The sequence below is a fragment of the Coregonus clupeaformis genome, chromosome 15 (assembly GCF_020615455.1).
Source record: "Coregonus clupeaformis isolate EN_2021a chromosome 15, ASM2061545v1, whole genome shotgun sequence".
Taxonomy (NCBI): domain Eukaryota; kingdom Metazoa; phylum Chordata; class Actinopteri; order Salmoniformes; family Salmonidae; genus Coregonus; species Coregonus clupeaformis.
The window spans coordinates 64019919-64044276 of NC_059206.1; the positions used below are offsets into that span (position 1 = coordinate 64019919).

The window sequence follows — 24358 nt, forward strand, 5'->3', positions numbered from 1 at the left end:
GTCCGGCCAGTCGTTCCTGCTCTCCACCAAGTCTGTGGTGCGCGTCGCCAGCCCAGTCCGGCCCATCCAAGCTCCCCGCACCAAGCCAGTGGTGTGCGTCGTCAGCCCTGTCCGGCCCGTTCCTGCTCTCCGCACCAAGTCTGTGGTGCGGCGTCGCCAGCCCGGTCCGGCCCGTTCCTGCTCCCGCAGCAAGTCAGGGGTGCGTCGTAAGCCGGTCCGGCCCGTTCCTCCTCCACGCATCAAGCCAGGGGTGTGCGTGGTCAGTCCAGCACAACCCGTGCCTGGGTCATGTCCGAGGCGGATCCGCCGACGAGGCGGAGTGCCCACCCGGTCCCTCCCCTGTTGTGGTTGTTTGGCGCGGCGGAGTCCGCGCCTTTGGGGGGGGGTACTGTAACGCCCTGGCTCTGGGGACTATGTTATGTTGAGCCAGGGTGTGTAAGTCTATGTTGGTAAATCTATGTTGGCCTGAGTGACTCCCAATCAGAGGCAACGAGTGTCAGCTGGTTGTCTCTGATTGGGAGCCATATTTAACTATCGGTCTTTTCACTTTGTGTTGTGGTTTCTTGTTCATTTCGGTTCGTGTTAAACCGTAGACGTCACGTTATCGTTTATTGTTTTTGATCGTGTGATCAGTAAAATAAAAGGATATGTTCACCCGCAACGCTGCGCCTTGGTCCACTCTGTTAGACGATCGTGACAAGATGACCATTACAAAAAAAGTTAAGAGAGGTCTCTGTGATTTTACACATTTGTAACTCATTCATTGGTTTTTATTTTTTGTTTTGTTTTAATTTTAATTGTTTTTTAAGGGGGTAGATCAGCTTTAATATTGCAGATAGATTGTGACTTCCATCAATGTAATTGTCTGCATCACTTCCAGTCCCCTATATGTTTATTTTCTCTCACAAATATATATATATATATATATACATATACATGCATACACATACATACATATAAATACATATACAGTGGGGATGTTAGAGCCGATTTTGGGCATATTTTGTATAAAAGACTGAACATACTGAGCTCCATGTACATTTGTGTAAATATATTAAATATTAATGTATATGATGAAATATTAGGTACGTACCTTTATGATTTATTTACCGGATTGAGATATATTCATTTGTTATTAGTGTAACTCAGTTTTTGGCCCCCCCTCTTGCCCATTCATTGTACTGTGTTAATTGTGTTAGTATAAAGGCAGGAAGTTGGGCCTTCGGGGGGAGGAGTCCTTGCTAGATGCGGGAGCGGTATAGTTTTTTGACCATATAGACATACAGAAATACAGACAGACAGGTCATATTATATTATGTATTTGCATTTCAAGTAATCTCTGCTTTAAGTTGATTGGAGAATACCTTTTTGTTAGATAAGAAGAATAAACATTTTTTGTTGCACTATATCCCTGGATCTCATTGAATGTTTGGCCGTTTGGAAACGTTGAGTGTGGACTGTATGCGTCCGAAACAACCCCGCTTCAGGCTAGGGCAGTGGCTATGGTAAAGAGGAAAGGAAGCCACTACAGGGGAGAACAAGTATTTGATACACTGCCGATTTTGCAGGTTTTCCTACTTACAAAGCATGTAGAGGTCTGTAACTTTTATCATAGGTACACTTCAACTGTGAGAGACGGAATCTAAAACAAAAATCCAGAAAATCACATTGTATGATTTTTAAGTAATTCATTTGCATTTTATTGCATGACATAAGTATTTGATCACCTACCAACCAGTAAGAATTCCGGCTCTCACAGACCTGTTAGTTTTTATTTAAGAAGCCCTCCTGTTCTCCACTCATTACCTGTATTAACTGCACATGTTTGAACTCGTTACCTGTATAAAAGACACCTGTCCACATACTCAATCAAACATACTCCAACCTCTCCACAATGGCCAAGACCAGAGAGCTGTGTAAGGACATCAGGGATAAAATTGTAGACCTGCACAAGGCTGGGATGGGCTACAGGACAATAGGCAAGCAGCTTGGTGAGAAGGCAACAACTGTTGGCGCAATTATTAGAAAATGGAAGAAGTTCAAGATGACGGTCAATCACCCTCGGTCTGGGGCTCCATGCAAGATCTCACTTCGTGGGGCGTCAATGATCATGAGGAAGGTGAGGGATCAGCCCAGAACTACACAGCAGGACCTGGTCAATGACCTGAAGAGAGCTGGGACCACAGTTTCAAAGAAAACCATTAGTAACACACTACGCCGTCATGGATTAAAATCCTGCAGCGCACGCAAGGTCCCCCTGCTCAAGCCAGCGCATGTCCAGGCCCGTCTGAAGTTTGCCAATGACCATCTGGATGATCCAGAGGAGGAATGGGAGAAGGTCATGTGGTCTGATGAGACAAAAATATAGCTTTTTGGTCTAAACTCCACTCGCCGTGTTTGGAGGAAGAAGAAGGATGAGTACAACCCCAAGAACACCATCCCAACCGTGAAGCATGGAGGTGGAAACATCATTCTTTGGGGATGCTTTTCTGCAAAGGGGACAGGACGACTGCACCGTATTGAGGGGAGGATGGATGGGGCCATGTATCGCGAGATCTTGGCCAACAACCTCCTTCCCTCAGTAAGAGCATTGAAGATGGGTCGTTGCTGGGTCTTCCAGCATGACAACGACCTGAAACACACAGCCAGGGCAACTAAGGAGTGGCTCCGTAAGAAGCATCTCAAGGTCCCGGAGTGGCCTAGCCAGTCTCCAGACCTGAACCCAATAGAACATCTTTGGAGGGAGCTGAAAGTCCGTATTGCCCAGCGACAGCCCCAAAACCTGAAGGATCTGGAGAAGGTCTGTATGGAAGAGTGGGCCAAAATCCCTGCTGCAGTGTGTGCAAACCTGGTCAAGACCTACAGGAAACGTATGATCTCTGTAATTGCAAACAAAGGTTTCTGTACCAAATATTAAGTTCTGCTTTTCTGATGTATCAAATACTTATGTCATGCAATAAAATGCTAATTACTTAAAAATCATACAATGTGACAGACCTCTACATGCTTTGTAAGTAGGAAAACCTGCAAAATCGGCAGTGTATCAAATACTTGTTATCCCCACTGTACAAACAGTTGAAGTCGGATGTGTACATACACCTTAGCCAAATACATTTAAATACATACTTTTTAACCACAGATCATAGAAACGCACCGTTTTCACATATTTAGACACTGGTTTGGTGCTGGAGATAATGTATATGAGGTTGAAAAGTGGCGGAGTTGCCCTTTAACCATTAGTGAGGAAAATGCTAAACTGACCTAAGATCAACTTCACTCTACACCACCTGTGACTGGCCTGCGAGGAACCAGATTCTGAGTGCCATGCAATCATAAGAAATACTACAGCATGTCTGTATTACAACTATAGACAGTAATGTTATGGATAACTATGAGGCTGTTCCGTCAATGGAAGGAGTGGCTGCTACAGTTGAAGTCGTAAGTTTACATACACCTTAGCCAAATACATTTAAACTCAGTTTTTCACAATTCCTGACATTTAATCCTATAAAAAATTCCCTGTCTTAGGTCAGAAAGGATCACCACTTTATTTTAAAAATGTGAAATGTCAGAATAATAGTAGAGAGAATTATTTATTTCAGCTTTTATTTCTTTCATCACATTCCCAGTGGGTCAGAAGTTTATATACACTCAATTAGTATTTGGTAGCATTGCCTTTAAATTGTTTAACTTGGGTCAAATGTTTTGGGTAGCCTTCCACAAGCTTCCCACAATAAGTTGGGTGAATTTTGGCCCGTTCCTCCTGACAGAGCTGGTGTAACTGAGTCAGGTTTGTAGGCCTGCTTGCTCGCACACGTTTTTTCAGTTCTGCCCACAAATGTTCTATAGGATTGAGGTCAGGGCTTTGTGATGGCCACTCCAATACCTTGACTTTGTTGTCCTTAAGTCATTTTGCCACAACTTTGGAAGTATGCTTAGGGTCATTGTCCATTAGGAAGACCCATTTGTGACCAAGCTTTAACTTCCTGACTGATGTCTTGAGATGTTGCTTCAATATATTCACATAATTTTCCTTCCTCATGATGCCATCTATTTTGTGAAGTGCACCAGTCCCTCCTGCAAGCAAAGCACACCCACACCATGATGCTGCCACCCCCGTGCTTCACGGTTGGGATGGTGTTCTTCGGCTTGCAAGCTACCCCCCTTTTTCCTCCAAACATAACGATGGTCATTATGGCCAAACAGTTCTATTTTGGTTTCATCAGAACCGAGAACATTTCTCCAAAAAGTACGATCTTTGTCCCCATGTGCAGTTGCAAACCGTAGTCTGGCTTTTTTATGGCGGTTTTGGAGCAGTGGCTTATTCCTTGCTGAGCGGCCTTTCAGGTTATGTCGATATAGGACTCGTTTTACTGTGGATATAGATACTTTTGTACCTGTTTCCTCCAGCATCTTCACAAGGTCCTTTGCTGTTGTTCTGGGACTGATTTGTACTTTTCGCACCAAAGTACGTTCATCTCTAGGAGACAGAACGCGTCTCCTTCCTGAGCGGTATGACGGCTGCGTGGTCCCATGGTGTTTTACTTGCGTACTATTGTTTGTACAGATGAACGTGGTACCTTCAGGCGTTTGGAAATTGCTCCCAACGATGAACCAGACTTGTAGAGGTCTACAATTCTTTTTCTGAGGTCTTGGCTGATTTCTTTTCATTTTCCCATGATGTCAAGCAAAGAGGCACTGAGTTTGAAGGTAGGCCTTGAAATACATCCACAGGTACACCTCCAATTGTCACGTTCGTCGGGAACAGAGGACCAATGCGCTGCGTGATACGTGAACATACTATTTTTAATAAATGTCACCACACGAACAAAACAACAAACGATAACGTGACGTCCTTGGTTATACTACACAAACCTAAACAGGAACAAGATCCCACAAACACTGTGGGAAAACTGGCTGCCTAAGTATGGTTCCCAATCAGAGACAACAAGCAACAGCTGATACACGTTGCCTCTGATTGAGAACCACACTGGCCCACATAGAAATACTAAACTAGAACCACAAACAAATGAAAACTCACACCCTGGCTCAACATACTAGAGTCCCCAGAGCCAGGGCGTGACAGTACCCCCCCCCCCAAAGGCGCGGACTCCGACCGCGCCAACCAAACACCACAGGGGAGGGACCGGGTGGGCACTCCGCCTTGGCGGCGGATCCGGCTCCAGGCATGATCCCCACTCCCTCTCTAACCCCCCAAAGTACCCCTGGTCCGGTCTGGCCCTGCTGACCGGAGCTGGACTGCACACTGGTGGAGCGGATTGCTCTAGCTCCGGCGTGAAGCAGCTGACCCGTGCCGAACCAGGCACCGGTGGAGCAGGCACGGGCTGTGCCGGACTGACGACGCACACCACTGGCTTGGTGTGGGGAGCAGGAATGGGCCGAGCCGAGCTGACGAAACGCACCACTGACTTGGTGCGGGGAGCAGGAGCGGGCCGGACCGGGCTGACGCAGCGCACCACTGACTTGGTGCGGGGAGCAGGAACGGACCGAGCCGGGCTGACGAAGCGCACCACTGACTTGGTGCGGGGAGCAGGAACGGGCCGAGCCGGGCTGACGAAACGCACCACTGACTTGGTGCGGGGAGCAGGAGTGGGCCGGACCGGGCTGACAAAGCGCACCACTGACTTGGTGCGGGGAGCAGGAGCGGGCCGAGCCGGGCTGGCGAAGCGCACCACTGGCTTGGTGCGGGGAGCAGGAATGGGCCGGACTGGGCTGACGACGCGCACCACTGACTTGGTGCGGGGAGCAGGATCGAGCCTGGCCGGGCTGGCGACGCGCACCGTAGGCTTGGTGCGAGTGGCAGGAACAGGCCGGACCGTACTGGGAACACACACCACTGGCCCTACGCGGGGATCAGGAACAGGCCGGACCGGACTGGCAACACACCCCAGTACCTCTCGCCGTGCCTCTACATCCTCCTTCCCCCTGGTGACCAGTGACTCCCGTAACCTGGCGGCCTCCTGCTGCCCCGTCGTCCACGGCGTGAGCCCCCCCCTAAAAATGTTCTGGGCGTCTCTCCTACCCGTGGACCAGGTCTCCATGTCTCTCGCCAGACTTTCGCCTTTCTGCTTCCAAGTCCAGCCTCTCTCTTCCTCACACGGCTTGACCCAGTCGAGGAGGCGAAGGAGATCCGCTAGAGATCTCCCCGGCGATGGCTCCTGGACACGCTGCTTGGTCCAGTCTTGGTGGGATCTTCTGTCACGTTCGTCGGGAACAGAGGACCAATGCGCAGCGTGATACGTGAACATACTTTCTTTAATAAATGTCACCACACGAACAAAACAACAAACGATAACGTGACGTCCTTGGTTATACTACACAAACCTAAACAGGAACAAGATCCCACAAACACTGTGGGAAAACTGGCTGCCTAAGTATGGTTCCCAATCAGAGACAACAAGCAACAGCTGATACACGTTGCCTCTGATTGAGAACCACACTGGCCCACATAGAAATACTAAACTAGAACCACAAACAAATGAAAACTCACACCCTGGCTCAACATACTAGAGTCCCCAGAGCCAGGGCGTGACACAAATTGACTCAAATTATGTAAATTAGCCTATCAGAAGCTTCTAAAGTCATGACATCATTTTCTGGAATTTTCCACGCTGTTTAAGGCACAGTCAACTTAGTGTATGTAAACTTCTGACCCACTGGAATTGTGATACAGTGAATTATAAGTGAAATATCTGTCTGTAAACAATTATCGGAAAAATTACTTGTGTCATGCACAAAGTAGATTTCCTAACCGACTTGCCAAAACTATAGTTTGTTAACAAGAAATGTGTGTAGTGGTTGAAAAACTTGTTTTAATGACTCCAACCTAAGTGTATGTAAACCTCCGACTTCAACTGTACATACAGTATATATAGACATATCCTTTTTTAAAATATATTTCCCTTTATTACTTTCCAACCCCAGCACCCCTTCCCTAATTGGAGTAAACTAGTGAACAACCATGCTTAGTCCTCTACTTCCAGCTTATACATACTATATACAGTTTACAATAATTATATTTTGTTTGTTTTTACTCCTGAACTTTCTCTACCCTCAACCTCTCCGATCATTTTCATGATGTCCATCCGTTTTGCTTCTATATGCCATGTCTTTCTAACTGTGCTCTTTCACAAAAGCTCTCAACCTATAACCTATATACTTATTATGGACATAGTATGCTTTACATTAGTTATCTTGTTGTTATTAGTTGTTGTTAGTTGTTATTAGTCCCATCCTTCAGCTCCATTCAACACCACCCATCTATCTCTTAACACCATCCATATTGGATTTCTATTTGCCATATATTTTTCAACTGTACTGTGATGTTTTACAAAAGTTCTGAACCCTTCTATTCTCATTGTTTCTACAGATTGTAAATTGAAAATAATTTTTTTTGCTAAAAGTATTATTATATTATTGATCGATTGACTATGACTTTTCAGATCACCCAGTAGTGCTATCTGCAGGGTTAGCTCCAGGTAAATATTGCAATCCTTTAGCCATTCCTGGACCTGTGTCCAAAAACAAGCTTCCTTCATTGGTTTTAACGGAGGCCAGGTTTCTCTGAGGAAAAGTAGACACCAAAGACATTACATTATTCAACCGTTCTAAGAATATAGATATGACATTATTCAACCGTTATAAGAACATAGAAATTACATTATTCAACCGTTATAAGAACATAGACATTACATTATTCAACCGTTATAAACCGTTATAAGAACATAGACATTACATTATTCAACCGTTATAAGAACATAGACAGTAAAAAGCAAAAAGGTTTACCCATTAAATTGTTGGAAGCACATGCAGAGTGTGTGACTTTTAATTGTATATAAAAGATAGAGACAGAAATTAACATTTACTTATACTGTAAGTCAATTGTTGAGATTAAAGAAAGAGTTAAGAGCCAATAATTCCTATTGTGTGGCACAGTCCTTTCTTTCTAATGTAGCTTGAAGTCACAGTCTGTAAGATTTCCAGTCATTACAATTAATGAATATTATGTATTTTTGTTGGTGGCCCCACTTTTAATGGTGGGTTTAAAGGAAACAATCAGCTTTAGGACATTACTGGGATGATATCCTATGATGTCATCCTGTGTTTATTTGTATGTGACTGTCCCATGTATATTCTACTGTCTTCGTGCGGCAAAACAAATTGCCCAGTGGAACGATAAAGATCTACTCTGCCATGCGTTAGAGAACGTCTAAATCCCTGTCCACATAATGAGATGTTCCCATTCTCCCTCTGCGCTGTGAGAACAAGACACCCCCCCGTCCACACACACACACATACACAAACACAAACACACACACAAATACACACACACACAGAAACACACCATGTCCGCTGCAGCCGTGCTCAGTGGACTGCGAGCGCAGAGTGAGCGGATGTGAAACGTATCACTGGCCTAGTCACACACACTGCGGGCAGGGGCATGGAGGACAGACACCACACCAGATGCCGCGTGGTGCCCAGGGCATCAGAGGCATCCCTATGAGAGGAAAAGGCCCATCGAGCCAGCACGGGGAAATAAGCACCTGTCATGTGCCAAGTGGAGTGTTAAGTGCACAAATTGTGGAGGCGTAGGTGATGTTTCCGCAGGGGTGACAGCTCTGGGTTCTGGGTGCCATGTCAGGGCCTGGCAGATCATGTGGAGCCTTTTCCACCGTTCTTCCCCATCCACTCCCCCATCCACTCCACCATCTCTACCCCATCTCTCCCCCATCCGCTCCACCGTCTCTCCCCCAGCCCTGCCGCTGCTGAGGGGCACAATGGCAACAGTTATTAACTGGCTGTCTGCCTCATTTATCTACATTCATCCTGGCTGGTCATCATTGGGGAGGAATGGGGAGGGGGTGGGGGGTGTCATTGCTGAAGGGCGGCAGTGGCAAAACAATCTCCACTGAGCGTTTAGATCGTTTATTCCCGAGCGCCGGGTGTCAGCCACAAACCAAATTGCCAGCCGCGTTTGCGTCGCCGCCGTGGTCATCCTCTCCCCTCACCCGGACTCGCCTCAACCTCTCCCCTCAGGTTGGCGAGGGACGCGGGCCATTGTAGGTGCTCGACCCGCGTGTCACATGGCCTTTTTACAGAATAACATTAATGCCACATGAAGGGCTGACGCCGAGCGGTGTGAAACTGTGAAATGTATTATAAATTGACCGAGCCGGAGGGCGGTGGTGGTGGTGGTACAGTATGGATGTGAAGAACTGTGAACGCTGGTCGCAGGAATTGTTATGACTCTGGCTGTTTAGTATCATGGGAGTTGACAGGGCAGCACTGGTGGCTATGGAGGGCGGAGTTGTGTGTGTTTTGTGCACCAATGAACAACAGTCACAGAACTGCCAGAGAGAAAAACTGAAAGACTCAGTTTGAAAGATGGTGTCTAACCGTGTCCCAATGTTATATGTTTAAATGGATACCTATTCTCTGCTCTTCCAATATAAGGGTTTACCACTAACATGTGACACTCACTTTGTCCTTGTTTTATTTTACTCATGTGCTATTATTGTGTTGAAATGAATCTCCTATTGGAATTATGAATTGGTGTGAACTTACCGTAACCTAAGATGTTGCTTCCCAACAGTTCAACTCAGAGCAGTGAATAGCTGCTTCTAATTGTTTTCTTTCAGGGCCGGTCTTAAACAGCGCCTCTGTAACATCCCTCCCCATTGGCTGGTGCTCTCTAAGGTTCTACAGTGTTGTTATCAGCAGCAGAGGTAGCACTTGAGATGAAACATCTGTAGGACGGAGATGGGAACCAGGTGCCAGAGCGTCCCTGTAACGAGGGTGGAATCATCCCTCTAGGATTCTACTGCCACCCTCAGGATACAGGCCCACCATGCACATACTGGTACACACTGACAGTATGAACTGCTTACCCACTCGGCTTTTGCGTTGTTACTTTGCATTGAGATTTTTTAAAGTATTTGTATGGATTTTGTCCTAGTTTTACTGAAAGGAATGAACAGAAATGAGGTGGGACTGAGAGACAGATAGAGGGAACATAGTGTGCATTTTGTCATTGCATTTGTACACAATAATCAACTGATTAGTTATTTAATCACTGAAGTTCACAGTATGTATTAGATCAGCCCTCAGCCCTTTCTGCTGGAACACCTGCTGACATCTGGTGTAGGGTGAAGTCGCCCCTTGCATTTTCCCCACTTATGGTTAGGGGAAGGGCTGGGGGAGGGGAGCTGATCCCAGATCTGTACATTTTTACATTACATTTACATTTTAGTCATTTAGCAGACGCTCTTATCCAGAGCGACTTACAGTTAGTGAATACATCTTTTTTTTATACTGGCCCCCCGTGGGAATCAAACCCACAACCCTGGCGTTGCAAACGCCATGCTCTATCAACTGAGCTACATCCCTGCCGGCCATTCCCTCCACTACCCTGGGCCAATTGTGCGCCGCCCATGAGTCTCCCGGTCGCGGCCGGCTGCGACAGAGCCTGGATTCGAACCAGGATCTCTAGTGGCACAGTTAACACTGCGATGCAGTGCCTTAGACCACAGCGCCACTCAGGAGGCTGTACCTAGGGGAAACTTCACCCCAGAGCCAGACATCTTTAAAAACTTGATAGCTGAATTATTTTGAGTCATATAGTGAATTTGTGAGAGGGAGTAGTGAACAAACTCATTCTAAATTAATTCAACCAGTAATGATTTATATTGCCTACAATAACGCATCAACAAGCACTGACATCATAAATGAAATACAAACCCCCCAAAAATCACAACAACCATTTTATAAAAAGACAAAAGCCACACACTAAAAAGTAAGCTTATTCTGCATGCTTTTTTAGACAAATAATAAAATGTGATGTGAATATATTATAAAGCTAACAATGAATGTAGATCCCATACCATAATTCTAACATCCTCATTGTCATCGGTAGTTAGTAACCAGCATTACCTCTATGTTTGCAGGTATACTGTAACCTTAAACATCAGGCGAGCTAGGCTTCACAGAGACAGAGAAAAGTAATCTATGGACCACCTCTGCTCTTCTGGGTATACCTACAGACCAATATCTATTCCAAATACATGATGAACAACTTCATGTATATTTTCTCATCATATGAAATGAATGGGAGTGTAAAAACTGCTCTTAGTCTATCCCCCTGTGGTGAATATGAGCTGTGTCTGTGAGGTTTGAGATCTCTTGTTCTAAGGCTATGGCACCTCCTTGTGGTGCATATTGTGTACAATGAACACAGTTGATAATAACTCAAAACTCAATAGAAGCAAATCAATCAATCAATCACAATTGAATTATACCAAGTATCAGGTTCATTTAACTTGAGACAACCTTTGCCCTAGAGGATCAATGTTGGAGGAAACAACATCAAACACTCAACCCCCCCCACTGTAACTTGCTGCACATTCTGTTCCATTACAGTAGGGGGCAGCAAAGTATTTTAGAACATACTTTCATCATTAGGCCTAGACATTGTAACGGGGCCCAAATAAAACAACATAAACAGCAAACATAAGAATGGCCAAAAGTTTCCAATTTACAAGGATAAAGACAATGGTTTTGTTGCACCTGCAGTTTGAGTTGGTGATATAGGCCTTTCCTTTCTGTAGCCCTACCAATAGCATGGACTTCCTTGGCAGAAAGTATGTAATACATCATGAAACTATACAATGCCAGTGAAATTATTCGTCAATCAATACTTATGAAAATCAACAACATCAACTCACAAATAGGGTACTCTATCTTTCTCTTTCCGTCGTGCGCTGTTTTTAAGCGTGGGCTTCCACTGCTCGATCAAATTTACATAAACTTAGCGCTTTCCACCAATCATCATTGAGAACGCGCGACATCTATGCGATGCAGGAAACCGCTCCTCCAACTCAAGCAGCGGCAACATTGTAGCGGAGAAACGCCAGTGGACGCGAAGCAACCCGAAGCAATCCGAAGCAACTAGGGTAGCACCACGGAATAGACCCCGTTATATTGTTGTGATTTCCCCATCTAGATCGTATTCTGTCAGGTCTGTCTCTGAAAAGTGAGTCGATAGTGAATCGATACACCATTGAGGATGTCGGTGGCAGGGCTGAAGAAGCAATTTCACAAAGCAAGCCAGGTAAGCAGGAGACGCCCCGTTATATCACAATAAACTGGCATGTTTTATCATAATGCTTTTAATTAACCTATCAAAACATGCCATTGATCTATCTGTCATACAAACAACGACAATATAATAAGCGGATAAAGCAATATTTCTGTCTTGACCTCATAGTCTATTAGTTCCAATCCACTCTCGCTTTCATAATCACGATTGCAAGTAGTGTCTTTTTTGGCCAGTGCCTCCAGTGTTGTCAGGAATGTGCATGTGTGGTCGCGAGCGAGCGATCTACTTGAGCCTAGAGAGAGAAAAACATGTAGGCGACCTGCAACTGCTGCAAGTGCAGCAGGTCCTTTTTCCAAACTTGGATTTTTAGCTTGCCAGCGCGAGTTTATCGTTCATTTGCCAGCTGGTGCTATTCTCTGAATAGGGTTCCTGACTAATATGCATTTGCGCGCAGGCTTAACAAAGACTCCCACATACAATGGAGAACATATAGCAGTTCCACAAGCTGTCCACCTCCTTTTGGTCAAGTTCTCAACGGGCTCCCAGCTAGCTTGCCAGCCACCTGCTGCTGCTGCTTTGCTGTCCTTTAGCCTAGTTTTAGCCAAGGTACTTTAATGGTTGCACCCAATGTGCATGTAGCCTCAGTTGCTTTTAGTTGATAAAGATATCTTGCTATCTTTTTCCAGAATTGTTGCCCCCTTCCTTATTTATATTATACAATATGTCTGCCTGCCTGTCTGTCTGTCTGTCCGTCTGTCTGCCTTTAAAGTCTGTCTGTCTGTCTGCCTGCCTGTAAAGTCTGTATGCCTGTCTGTCTGTCTGTCAGAATCTGATCCCACTTGTGTACAGGAAACCCCTGGTTGTGTTCGAAGTTCCATTCTGATGCCATACTGTGTAGCCTAATTGACATTTATTCACATGTGGAGATAGTCTTCATTTTACCAGACAACATTTACATTTACATTTTACATTTTAGTCATTTAGCAGACGCTCTTATCCAGAGCGACTTACAGTTAAGTGAGTGCATACATTTTTCATACTAGACAACCTAGATAATGTGCACACTGAATAGAAAGCACACATTGAAAATACAATTTTTTGTTCTAATTCTAAAACTGCTGCATTTTCCACACTTGACGGTCTCTCAGCATACAACTTATTTATTACCCAACAGTAGACCAACTTGTATAGTTTTGGTCCAAGCAAGTACAAACATGTCACATTGGTTGCTTAATCAGTCTATTATACATTCTTATTAAGAATTTGATGACCTTTTCTAATGTGTACATTGTTGCCTATCTTCCAACACAATTACTCAGCATGAAAAGACAGCATGACGTTGGAATATGACATATCAGAACGATGACTCATGGATAGACTGTGTGTGTGCATGCGTGTGGATTCCCATTACCACGCTCTGAGAATGGATCGTTTTCATCCCAGCAGAACATTGTCATTCAGTTGTTGCTTGGGCCCATGAGGTTGAATATATGCACTATAAATATATATACAGTACCAGTCAAAAGTTTGGACACACCTACTCATTCAAGGGTTTTTCTTTATTTTTTACTATTTTCTACATTGTAGAATAAAAGTAAAGACATCAAAACTATGAAATAACACATATGGAATCATGCAGTAACCAAAAAAGTGTTAAACAAATCAAAATATATTTTATATTTGAGATTTCTCAAATTGCCACCCTTTGCCTTGATGACAGCTTTGCACACTCTTGGCATTCTCTCAACCAGCTTCATGAGGTAGTCACCTGGAATGCAATTCAATTAACAGGTGTGCCTTCTTAAAAGTTAATTTGTGGAATTTCTTTCCTTCTTAATGCATTTGAGCCAATCAGTTGTGTTGTGACAAGGTAGCGGGGGTATACAGAAGACAGCCCTATTTGGTAAAAGACCAAGTCCATATTATGGCAAAAAAAGCTCAAATAAGCAAAGAGAAATGACAGTCCATCATTACTTTAAGACATGAAGGTCAGTCAATACGGAACATTTCAAGAACTTTGAACGTTTCTTCAAGTGCAATCGCAAAAACCATCAAGTGCTATAATGAAACTGCCTCTCATGAGGAACGCCACAGGAATGGAAGACCCAGAGTTACCTCTGCTACAGAGGATACATTCATTAGAGTTACCAGCCTCAGAAATTGCAGCCCAAATAAATGCTTCACAGAGTTCAAGTCACAGACACATCTCAACATCAACTTACACTTCAGGGGAGACTGTGTGAATCAGGCCTTCATGGTCGAATTGCTGCAAAGAAACCAATACTAAAGGACACCAATAAGAAGAAAATACTTGCTTGGGCCAAGAAACATGAGCAATGGACATTAGAGTGGTGGAAATTTGTCCTTTGAGTCTGGAATCCAAATTGGAGATTTTTGGTTCCAACCGCTGTGTCTTTGTGAGACGCGGTGTGGGTGAACGGATGATATCCGCATGTGTATTTCCCACCGTGAAGCATGGAGGAGGAGGTGTTATGGTGTGGGGGTGCTTTGCTGGTGACACTGTCTGTGATTTATTTAGAATTCAAGGCACACTTAACCAGCATGGCTACCACAGCATTCTGCAGCAATACGCCATCCCATCTGGTTTGGGCTTAGTGGGACTATCATTTGTTTTTCAACAGGACAATGACCCAACACACCTCCAGGCTGTGTAAGGGCTATTTTACCAAGAAGGAGAGTGATGGAGTGCTGCATCAGATGACCTGGCCTCCACAATCCCCCGACCTCAACCAAATTGAGATGGTTTGGGATGAGTCGGACCGCAGAGTGAAGGAAAAACAGCCAACAAGTGCTCAGCATATGTGGGAACTCCTTCAGGACTGTTGGAAAAGCATTCCAGGTGAAGCTGGTTGAGAGAATGCCAAGAGTGTGCAAAGCTGTCATCATGGCAAAGGGTGGCTATTTGAAGAATCTCAAATATAAAATATATTTTGATTTGTTTAACACTTTTTTGGTTACTACATGATTCCATATGTATTATTTCATAGTTTTGACGTCTTCACTATTATTCTACAATGTAGAAAATAGTAAAAATAAAGAAAAACACTTGAATTAATAGGTGTTATAAAACTTTTGACCTGTAGTGTGTATATATACACAGTGCATTCTGTAGGTATTCAGACCGCTTCCTTTTTTCCACATTTTGTTACGTTACAGCCTTATTCTAAAGCCTTATACATAAGTATTCAGACCCTTTGCTATGAGACTCGAAATTGAGCTCAGGTGCATCCTGTTTCCATTGATTATCCTTGAGATGCGCTCAGGACCTCAGACTGAGGCGAAGATTCACCTTCCAACAGGACAACGGCCCTAAGCACACAGCCAAGACAATGCAGGAGTGGCTTCGGGACAAGTCTCTGAATGTCCTTGAGTGGCCCAGCCAGAGCCTGGACTTGAACCCGATCGAACATCTCTATAGAGACCTGAAAATAGCTGTGCAGCGATGGTCCCCGTCCAACCTGAGATTAGGAGAAACTCCCCAAATGCAGTTGTCAAACTTGTAACATCATACCCAAGAAGACTCGAGGCTGTAATCGCTGCCAAAGGTGCTTCAACAAAAGTACTGAGTAAAGGGTCTGAATACTTAAGTAAATGTGATATTTTAGTTTTTTATTTGTAATAAATTAGCAAAAATGTCTAAAAACCTGTTTTTGCTTTGTTATTATGGGGTAATGTTTGTAGATTGATGAGGAAAAAAACAATTGTATCCATATTTAGAAAAAGGCTGTAACGTAACAACATGTGGAAAAAGTCAAAGGGTCTGAATACTTTCTGAATGCACTGTATAAAATAACCCAGAAATGTTCCATATGCACAAAAAGCTTATTTCTCTCAAATTATGGGCACAAATGTGTTTACATCCCTGTTAGTGAGCATTTCTCCTTTGCCAAGATAATCCATCCACCTGACAGGTGTGGCATGTCAAGAGGCTGATTTATTTTAGAAGAAATAGGGAATTATTTAAGAAAAGTGCAAGGGTGTCAATATATTTGGCCGCAACTGAACTATAAAAAGAGATGTAAAGCCTCAGAGCAGTTTCCTCTAAACAAACACAATCTCCCCAGGGTCTGACTCACTGGCACGTATGCAGGAGTGTGTGTGTGACTGTGTATGTCTCGGTGTCTGTGACTGTGTGTGTGATTATGGACTCTGTGTCTGATAAGAGAGGCTTGTTCTTTCCCCATGTCTCCCTATGGAGCTTCAGCGGGCAGGGTCGTGCCAAGCAGACATTTCTGCTGTGTTTCCTGACAAACACACACACACATGCACAGACACAAACACACACACACTGCAGAGGAAGTCACTACAGGCCAAGCTGGGAACATCCTGCTGCCTGGGCCTTGTTCTTCCAGGCTGGTCTGTGCTGAGCTATGCTAGTGTAGGGGATAGGGCTGGGAGGGGGTTGGGAGCCAAGCTACAGCTTTGATTAGCAGATGTTCTTAGGCATATATTATATTATAGTTCATCAATGCCTAAATCCAACCCACTGGTGTGCTGGAGGTAAGTGTGTGTACTGTGCACTGTGCTGACTCCTCTGTACAAGGCCTCACAACACAACAAGGTAAAGTGATGGAATAACTGGTCAGGGTCCACTGGAGATGGCTGGTCAAAGCTCAATGAACATCCTGCTTCTGTCTGTCTGTCTGTCTCTCTTTCAATCTGTCCTGTCTGCCTGCCTGCCTGCCTGCCTGCCTGCCTGCCTGCCTGCCTGCCTGCCTGCCTGCCTGCCTGCCTGCCTGTCTGTCTGTCTGTCTGTCTGTCTGTCTGTCTGTCTACCTGTCTGTGTGCCTGTCTGTCTGTCTGTGTGCCTGTCTGTCTACCTATCTGTCTACCTGTCTGCCTGTGTGCCTGTCTGTCTACCTGTCTGTCTACCTGTCTGCCACTGTGTGCCTGTTTCTCTGAAGATGACCGTGAAGAGAGAGCACAGCATAATAAGTGATAGTAGAGAGAGAGAGAGAGAGAGAGAGAGAGAGAGAGAGAGAGAGAGAGAGAGAGAGAGAGAGAGATAACGTTCTTGTAGGAGAGAGAGAGAGAAATAAGTATACGAATATTGAAAAATGAATATTGATGATACTACAGCAGCTGGCTGTAACCAACCTGTTAGGTAGGAGCTTTGTTTGGACATTCAGGGACATCTCCTTAGACAGCTAGATTATACAAGCACTCCTACATGTCAGTGGGGAATTGAATTCCATTCCTTAGGCCTTAATGAGATAGCGGAATCTGCTGCTTTCACTAAGCTGAACTATATCACCACTTCATTTATGTGTGTGTGTGTGTGTGTGTGAGAGAGAGAGAGAGAGAGAGAGAGAGAGAGAGAGAGAGAGAATTGTAGCCTTTGTATCAACATTGGACAGCAGCTTTTACAGTCTGTGTGTCGGAACTCAGAATACAACAACAATTTTTTTTTTTTTTTGTGTGGTCATATTTCTTCAGTCAATCTTTATTGTCCCATAGGGGAATGTCTTGTGAAGGGAGGATGACACACAATTACACTACTGTGTGTAGAATGTTGGCCTAGATAATGTTGTCAAAAACAGTGGAAATGGAACGTTGTTTGATAGAGAAGCTCAGTGGAAGAAGGAAGCAGTCTGGTTTCCAAAAGACCTTCACACACACACACACACACACACATACACATTCACACACACAAGCCAACTGCAGCTAAACAACACAGGATATGAAACACTGCAACCTTAGAGGTTAAACAATTCTTTTAAAAACCGGTTTGAGCTATCCACTTTCTGTGTAAGGTAGCCAAAACAGTCATAATACTTACATTTACATTTTAGCAGACACTCTTATCCAGAGCAACTTACAGTCAGTGAATACATATATTTTATACTGGCCCCCCGGGGGAATCGAACCCACAACCCTGGCGTTGCAAACGCCATGCTCTATTAACTGAGCTACATCCCTGCCGGCCATTCCCTCCCCTACCCTGGACGACGCTGGGCCAATTGTGCGCCGCCCATGAGTCTCCCGGTCGCGGCCGGCTGCGACAGAGCCTGGATTCAAACCAGGATCTCTAGTGGCACAGTTAGCACTGCGATGCAGTGCCTTAGACCACTGCACCACTCAGGAGACTGTACTTACTATGATCCATATGTGATGTATTATTATGCCTTTAGAATTTCACCTCTCACATCATAGTGTATTACATGACTTGCTAAATTCAGCTCATGACTCCATAAACAGTTCTAACAGCCGTAATGACACTAGCATTACAAAAGGATTAGCTTAGGCCTACATTATATGCATTAGCCTGCACTCAGGTAGTCCATGAAGGCTCTGGTGAAGTAGAGATGATGTCGGGTCAGTTTAGCATTTTCCCCACTAATGGTTAAGGTTAGGATTGGGGGAGGGTAAGCTGATCCTAGATCTGTACCTAGGGGAAACTTCACCCCAGAGCCTAATTTACACAAAGAGAATGGCTGCTGGATTTCCCAATGGAACTCACAATAGACAGCTGATAAACCGCCAAAATGTTAATGATCTGAAAACCTGCCACACAGCTTGGCTGAGTCCTTTTTAACATGAATGATTAGTATGTTTTTACGGGGGTGTTAGCTGCATTCAATACCGTCATTACACAATACCTTCCTTTGGTTACTGTAATGTATTTCATGTTCACCAGCTAGCGTGCTGAAACACACCATTAAAAAACAAAAACATTTAAACCCAGTGATAACGGCACACAGACGCACACACCTTGAATACACCACGCACTCACGCACAACCGCACTCACTCACACTACACACACTACACACACTACACACACACACACAGCAAGATGAAGCAGCATGCACCTTGACCTCCATTGATAAACACACACACGCATGTGACAGACAGGCTGAACTCTGTCCCCTGATAAAACATACTATTTCTGACTGACAGGGACTACTGTACGTACAGAGTGGAACAGGTATTGTCTTTTACCTCTGTCTTTAAAGAGAACCGCCTGGTATTGATGGTTTAATACTGCATGTACTCTGAACTTCTACCCATGCAGACCTTTGTGTCTAACTAGAGGAGGAAGGCCTCCCACTTATGACTCTGGTTCCTCTCAAGGTTTCTTCCTACCGAGGTCATTTTACCTTGCCAATGAGGCTTTGGCGTCCACCATTGGGGGGTACACGCTACTGTGTTACATACTATAAATAATGGTTGGTGTGTGATGTCAGATGGAAGGTAGCCTAGCGGTTAAGAGGGTTGGGCCAGTAACTGAAAGGTTGCTGGTTCAAATCCCCACTCTGACTAGGTGAAAAATATGTTGATGTGCCCTTGAGCAATGTACCTAACCCTAATTGTTTGGGGTAAGAGTGAATTTTTTAAATATTATTTTTCATGACGTGTCCCTAAGTATTGACTACCTTATTTTACAGCCTGTTAGAGCCTGACTCAGGTCGGTATGTTTACTCCACCCTGATACATTAAATAATGTACAAGATGAAGAACAGGGCCACAGATACCCATACATTTTCTCTCAGACAATGGCTTCATGTTTCACTCTGAAGGAGTGTAAACAGAGTAGTGGATGGACTTCACACTGTAAACAGAATAGTGGATGGACTTCACACTGTAAACAGAATAGTGGATGGACTTCACACTGAAAATAGAATAGTGGATGGACTTCACACTGCAAACAGAATAGTGGATGGACTTCACACTGTAAACAGAATAGTGGATGGACTTCACACTGCAAACAGAATAGTGGATGGACTTCACACTGCAAACAGAATAGTGGATGGACTTCACACTGCAAACAGAATAGTGGATGGACTTCACACTGTAAACAGAATAGGGGATGGATTTCACACTGCAAACAGAATAGTGGATGGACTTCACACTGCAAACAGAATAGTGGATGGACTTCACACTGTAAACAGAATAGTGGATGGACTTCACACTGCAAACAGAATAGTGGATGGACTTCACACTGTAAACAGAATAGTGGATGGACTTCACACTGCAAACAGAATAGTGGATGGACTTCACACTGCAAACAGAATAGTGGATGGACTTCACACTGTAAACAGAATAGTGGATGGACTTCACACTGTAAACAGAATAGTGGATGGACTTCACACTGCAAACAGAATAGTGGATGGATTTCACACTGTAAACAGAATAGTGGATGGACTTCACACTGCAAACAGAATAGTGGATGGACTTCACACTGCAAACAGAATAGTGGATGGACTTCACACTGCAAACAGAATAGTGGATGGACTTCACACTGCAAACAGAATAGTGGATGGACTTCACAATGCAAACAGAATAGTGGATGGACTTCACACTGCAAACAGAATAGTGGATGGACTTCACACTGTAAACAGAGTAGTGGATGGACTTCACACTGCAAACAGAGTAGTGGATGGACTTCACACTGTAAACTGAATAGTGGATGGACTTCACACTGTGAACAGAATTGTGGATGGACTTCACACTGTAAACTGAATAGTGGATGGACTTCACACTGTAAACAGAATAGTGGATGGACTTCACACTGTGAACAGAATTGTGGATGGTTGAGAGACCGCCACCGCACATAACAGATCCAATTATCACCAATGAGATATAGGGAGGTAAGGAGAGATAAGGCTACAGTATTGTGTTTGCTGTCAGTCACAGGGTGCGTCCCAAAAGGCATCCTATTCCCTATATTCTACACTAATGTTGACCCCTATGGACCCTGGTCAAAAGTAGTGCGCTATATAGGGAATAGGATGCCATTTGGGACTCAGCCACAGTGTTGTCACAGTGTCAGAATGGATCACACTTTGACATGATCAAATAGAGGTAGGTTCATAAACACCACTGGGTGTGACTGTGAACACACACACACGCCTGTTTGTTTAATTAAGGCCAATATTCCACTCCGCTGCCCTTTAGGTGAATAACAGTGGAAAATCATGCCGATTGAACCGAATAACAGGAATGAGTTTAATATCTTTGGTAGTACATTATCAGACAGGAACCAGAGAAAAACATGCTCTGCTGAGGTAGTAAAACCAGACAGACAGACAGACAGGAAAATACAGATTCAATGTTCAGACTATAGGAAATATGTTGACATTTACCACACAATGAATCATTTGTAATAACTTTTACCCAGCTGCATAATCAGATAATAGTGCATATATATACAGTACCAGTCAAAAGTTTGGACACACCTACTCATTGAAGGGTTTTTCTTTATTTTTACTATTTTCTACATTGTAGAATAATAGTGAAGACATCAAAACTATGAAATACCACATATGGAATCATGTAGTAACCAAAAAAGTGTTAAACAAATCAAAATATATTTTATATTTGAGATTCTTCAAATAGTCACCCTTTGCCTTGATAACAGCTTTGCACACTCTTGGCATTCTCTCAACCAGCTTCACCTGGAATGCTTTTCCAACAGTCTTGAAGGAGTTCCCACTTGTTGGCTGCTTTTCATTCACTCTGCCGTCCGACTCAACCCAAACCATCTCAATTGGGTTGAGGTCGGGGGATTGTGGAGACCAGGTCATCTGATGCAGAACTCCATCACTCTCCTTCTTGGTAAAATAGCCCTTAGACAGCCTGGAGGTGTGTTGGGTCATTGTCCTGTTGAAAAACAAATGAGAGTCCCAAACCAGATGGGATGGTGTATCGCTGCAGAATGCTGTGGTAGCCATGCTGGTTAAGTGTGCCTTGAATTCTAAATAAATCACAGAAATGTCACCAGCAAAGCACCCCCACACCATAACACCTCCTCCTCCATGCTTTACGGTGGGAACTACACATGCGGAGATCATCCGTTCACCCACACCGCGTCTCACAAAGGGTTAGGGTTAGGGTTAGGGTTAGGAACCAAACATCTCCAATTTGGACTCCAGACCAAAGGACACATTTCCACCGGTATACTGTCCATTGCTCGTGTTTCTTGGCCCAAGTAGGTCTCTTATTCTTATTGGTGTCCTTTAGTATTGGTTTCTTTGCAACAATTCGTCCATGAAGGACTGATTCACACAGTCCCCTCTGAACAGTTGATGTTGAGATGTGTCTGTGACTTGAACTCTGTGAAGCATTTATTTGGGCTACAATTTCTGAGGCTGGTAACTCTAATGAACTTATCCTCTGTAGCAGAGGTAACGCTGGGTCTTCCATTCCTGTGGCGGTCCTCATGAGAGGCAGTTTCATCATAGCGCTTGATGGTTTTTGCGACTGCACTTGAAGAAACTTTCAAAGTTCTTGAAATGTTCCGTATTGACTGACCTTCATGTCTTAAAGTAATGATGGACTGTCATTTCTCTTTGCTTATTTGAGCTGTTCTTGCCATAATATGGACTTGGTCTTTTACCAGATAGGGTTATCTTCTGTATACCCCCCCTACCTAGTCACAACACAACTGATTGGCTCAAACTAATTAAGAAGGGAATAAATTCCACAAATTAACTTTTAACAAGGCACACCTTTTAATTGAAATGCATTCCAGGTGACTACCTCATAAAGCTGGTTGAGAGAATGCCAAGAGTGTGCAAAGCTGTCATCAAGGCAAAGGGTGGCTATTTGAAGAATTTGTTTAACACTTTTTTGGTTACTACATGATTCCATATGTGTTATTTCATAGTTTTGATGTCTTCACTATTATTCTACAATGTAGAAAATAGTAAAAAGAAAGAAAAACCCTTGAATGAGTAGGTGTGTCCAAACCTTTGACTGGTAGTGTATATATATATATATATTGTGATGTCACGAGAGGCTGTGTCCTGGAGGGACGTTACATCCCCCTGAGGTGGCTGCAAACCCAGACAGCTATGGCTCCATCTGCTGGTATGGTCGGGAACTCCACCCCTCTATGGCCAATCTTCCCACGCAGCTGAAACAAATGAGGAGCTGATGAGCTGAAGGTTTGGGGAAGGGAAGAGACACAGTCTCCAACCTGGGCTCTCTGGAGGACAAGAGTGCTGCACGTCCACTTCCATGAGGAATATAAGGATTTGGAGATACTTACCTTTGGGAAATACTCACCTTTGGATATGCACCTGTGGAAATACGTGAGAGACATTTGGAAGGACTTTTTTGCTGGGTTGGCCACTAGCTGCAACGTGGACTACAGTAAGGCTGGGGAAAAGTTATCTGAGCGAGTGAGAATTATGATTTTGGATGTGGAAAAGACATCCCTGAACTGTTAACCCTTAAAGAGCCACAAGAGAACAGAATTTTGTTATATTTTCGTTGATTCCCCAAGACCTATAATAAAATCCTTGTTTTGTTTGAACCTTGTCTCCTTGCACTACTTGAGCAATCCCGCTGAAAGCTGTGTAGCCTCTCGTGACGTCACAGATGGTGGAGAATATGGGCACGCTCAAGCGTTAATAGTGCATGTCAGAGGAGGATACCGAAGGTTTGATCACCCAGTTTTCCAAGTTGGCCGTAGGCTCCCCGCCGACTGAAATGGAGGACATATTGAAAGCCCTTGTTGCTGGCCAGCAAGCCCAGATGCAAGCAAACGTGGCTCTCTTGGAGGAGCAAAAGAAAGCCAACCTTCTGAAGGCAGAGGAATTGCAGTTGCAGAGACAGAGGGTGGTCCAAAATACCCGCCCAAGAAAGGCAAGTGACTTTATATCTAAGATGGGAGCTACCGATGACATTGAGGCATACCTGCATGCATTTGAGGCCACGGCCACTAGGGAAGCCTGGCCCAAGCAACAGTGGGTTGGTCTGTTAGCCCCCTTTCTAACCGGGGAATCGCTGAATGCTGTCCGGGACCTGGGCCCTGACCAGGTTACTGACTATGATGCCCTGAAGTCTGAGATCCTCAGCAGATATGGACTCACAAAGTTTGGTATGGCCCAGCGCTTTCACAGCTGGACCTTCCAACCAGACCAACCTCCTCGGGCGCAGATGCATGAACTTGTCCGAATCGCAAGGAAATGGCTGGATCCGCAGAGGAATACAGCAGCGGCGGTGGTGGAGGCCGTTGTGGTGGATCGTTACCTACGCGCCCTGCCTTATGAGGCAAAACGGTTCATCAGTTAACAGGCCTTGACCACGGCTGATCTGACCGTGGAAGCTGTGGAAAAGTACCAGGCCACAGCGGAGATGCTGAATGCTTCCCGAAAAGACCCCAGGAGTGCGGCCCCACCACAAATGGGAAGAACCCGTCCAAAGGACCCCAAGGTCTCGAACCCAGCCACGTCAGGACTTATCCCGGCTCCAGGGGGAGCCAAGAACAAGGAATC

The 24358-nt window shown here is 44.5% G+C and overlaps 1 protein-coding gene across 3 annotated transcripts in view; it reads left to right on the top strand.

Moving 5' to 3' along the window:
* Window positions 1-11880: 11880 nt before the first annotated feature.
* Window positions 11881-24358, top strand: part of sh3gl3a (SH3-domain GRB2-like 3a) — a 55408-nt gene continuing 42930 nt past the window's right edge. For all 3 annotated transcript variants that reach the window (XM_045225280.1, XM_041899155.2, XM_041899156.2), the window contains exon 1: window positions 11881-12127. In XM_045225280.1, the coding sequence (XP_045081215.1) occupies window positions 12083-12127 (45 nt within the window). In that variant the 5' untranslated portion in view covers window positions 11881-12082. The remainder of the gene's footprint in view (window positions 12128-24358) is intronic.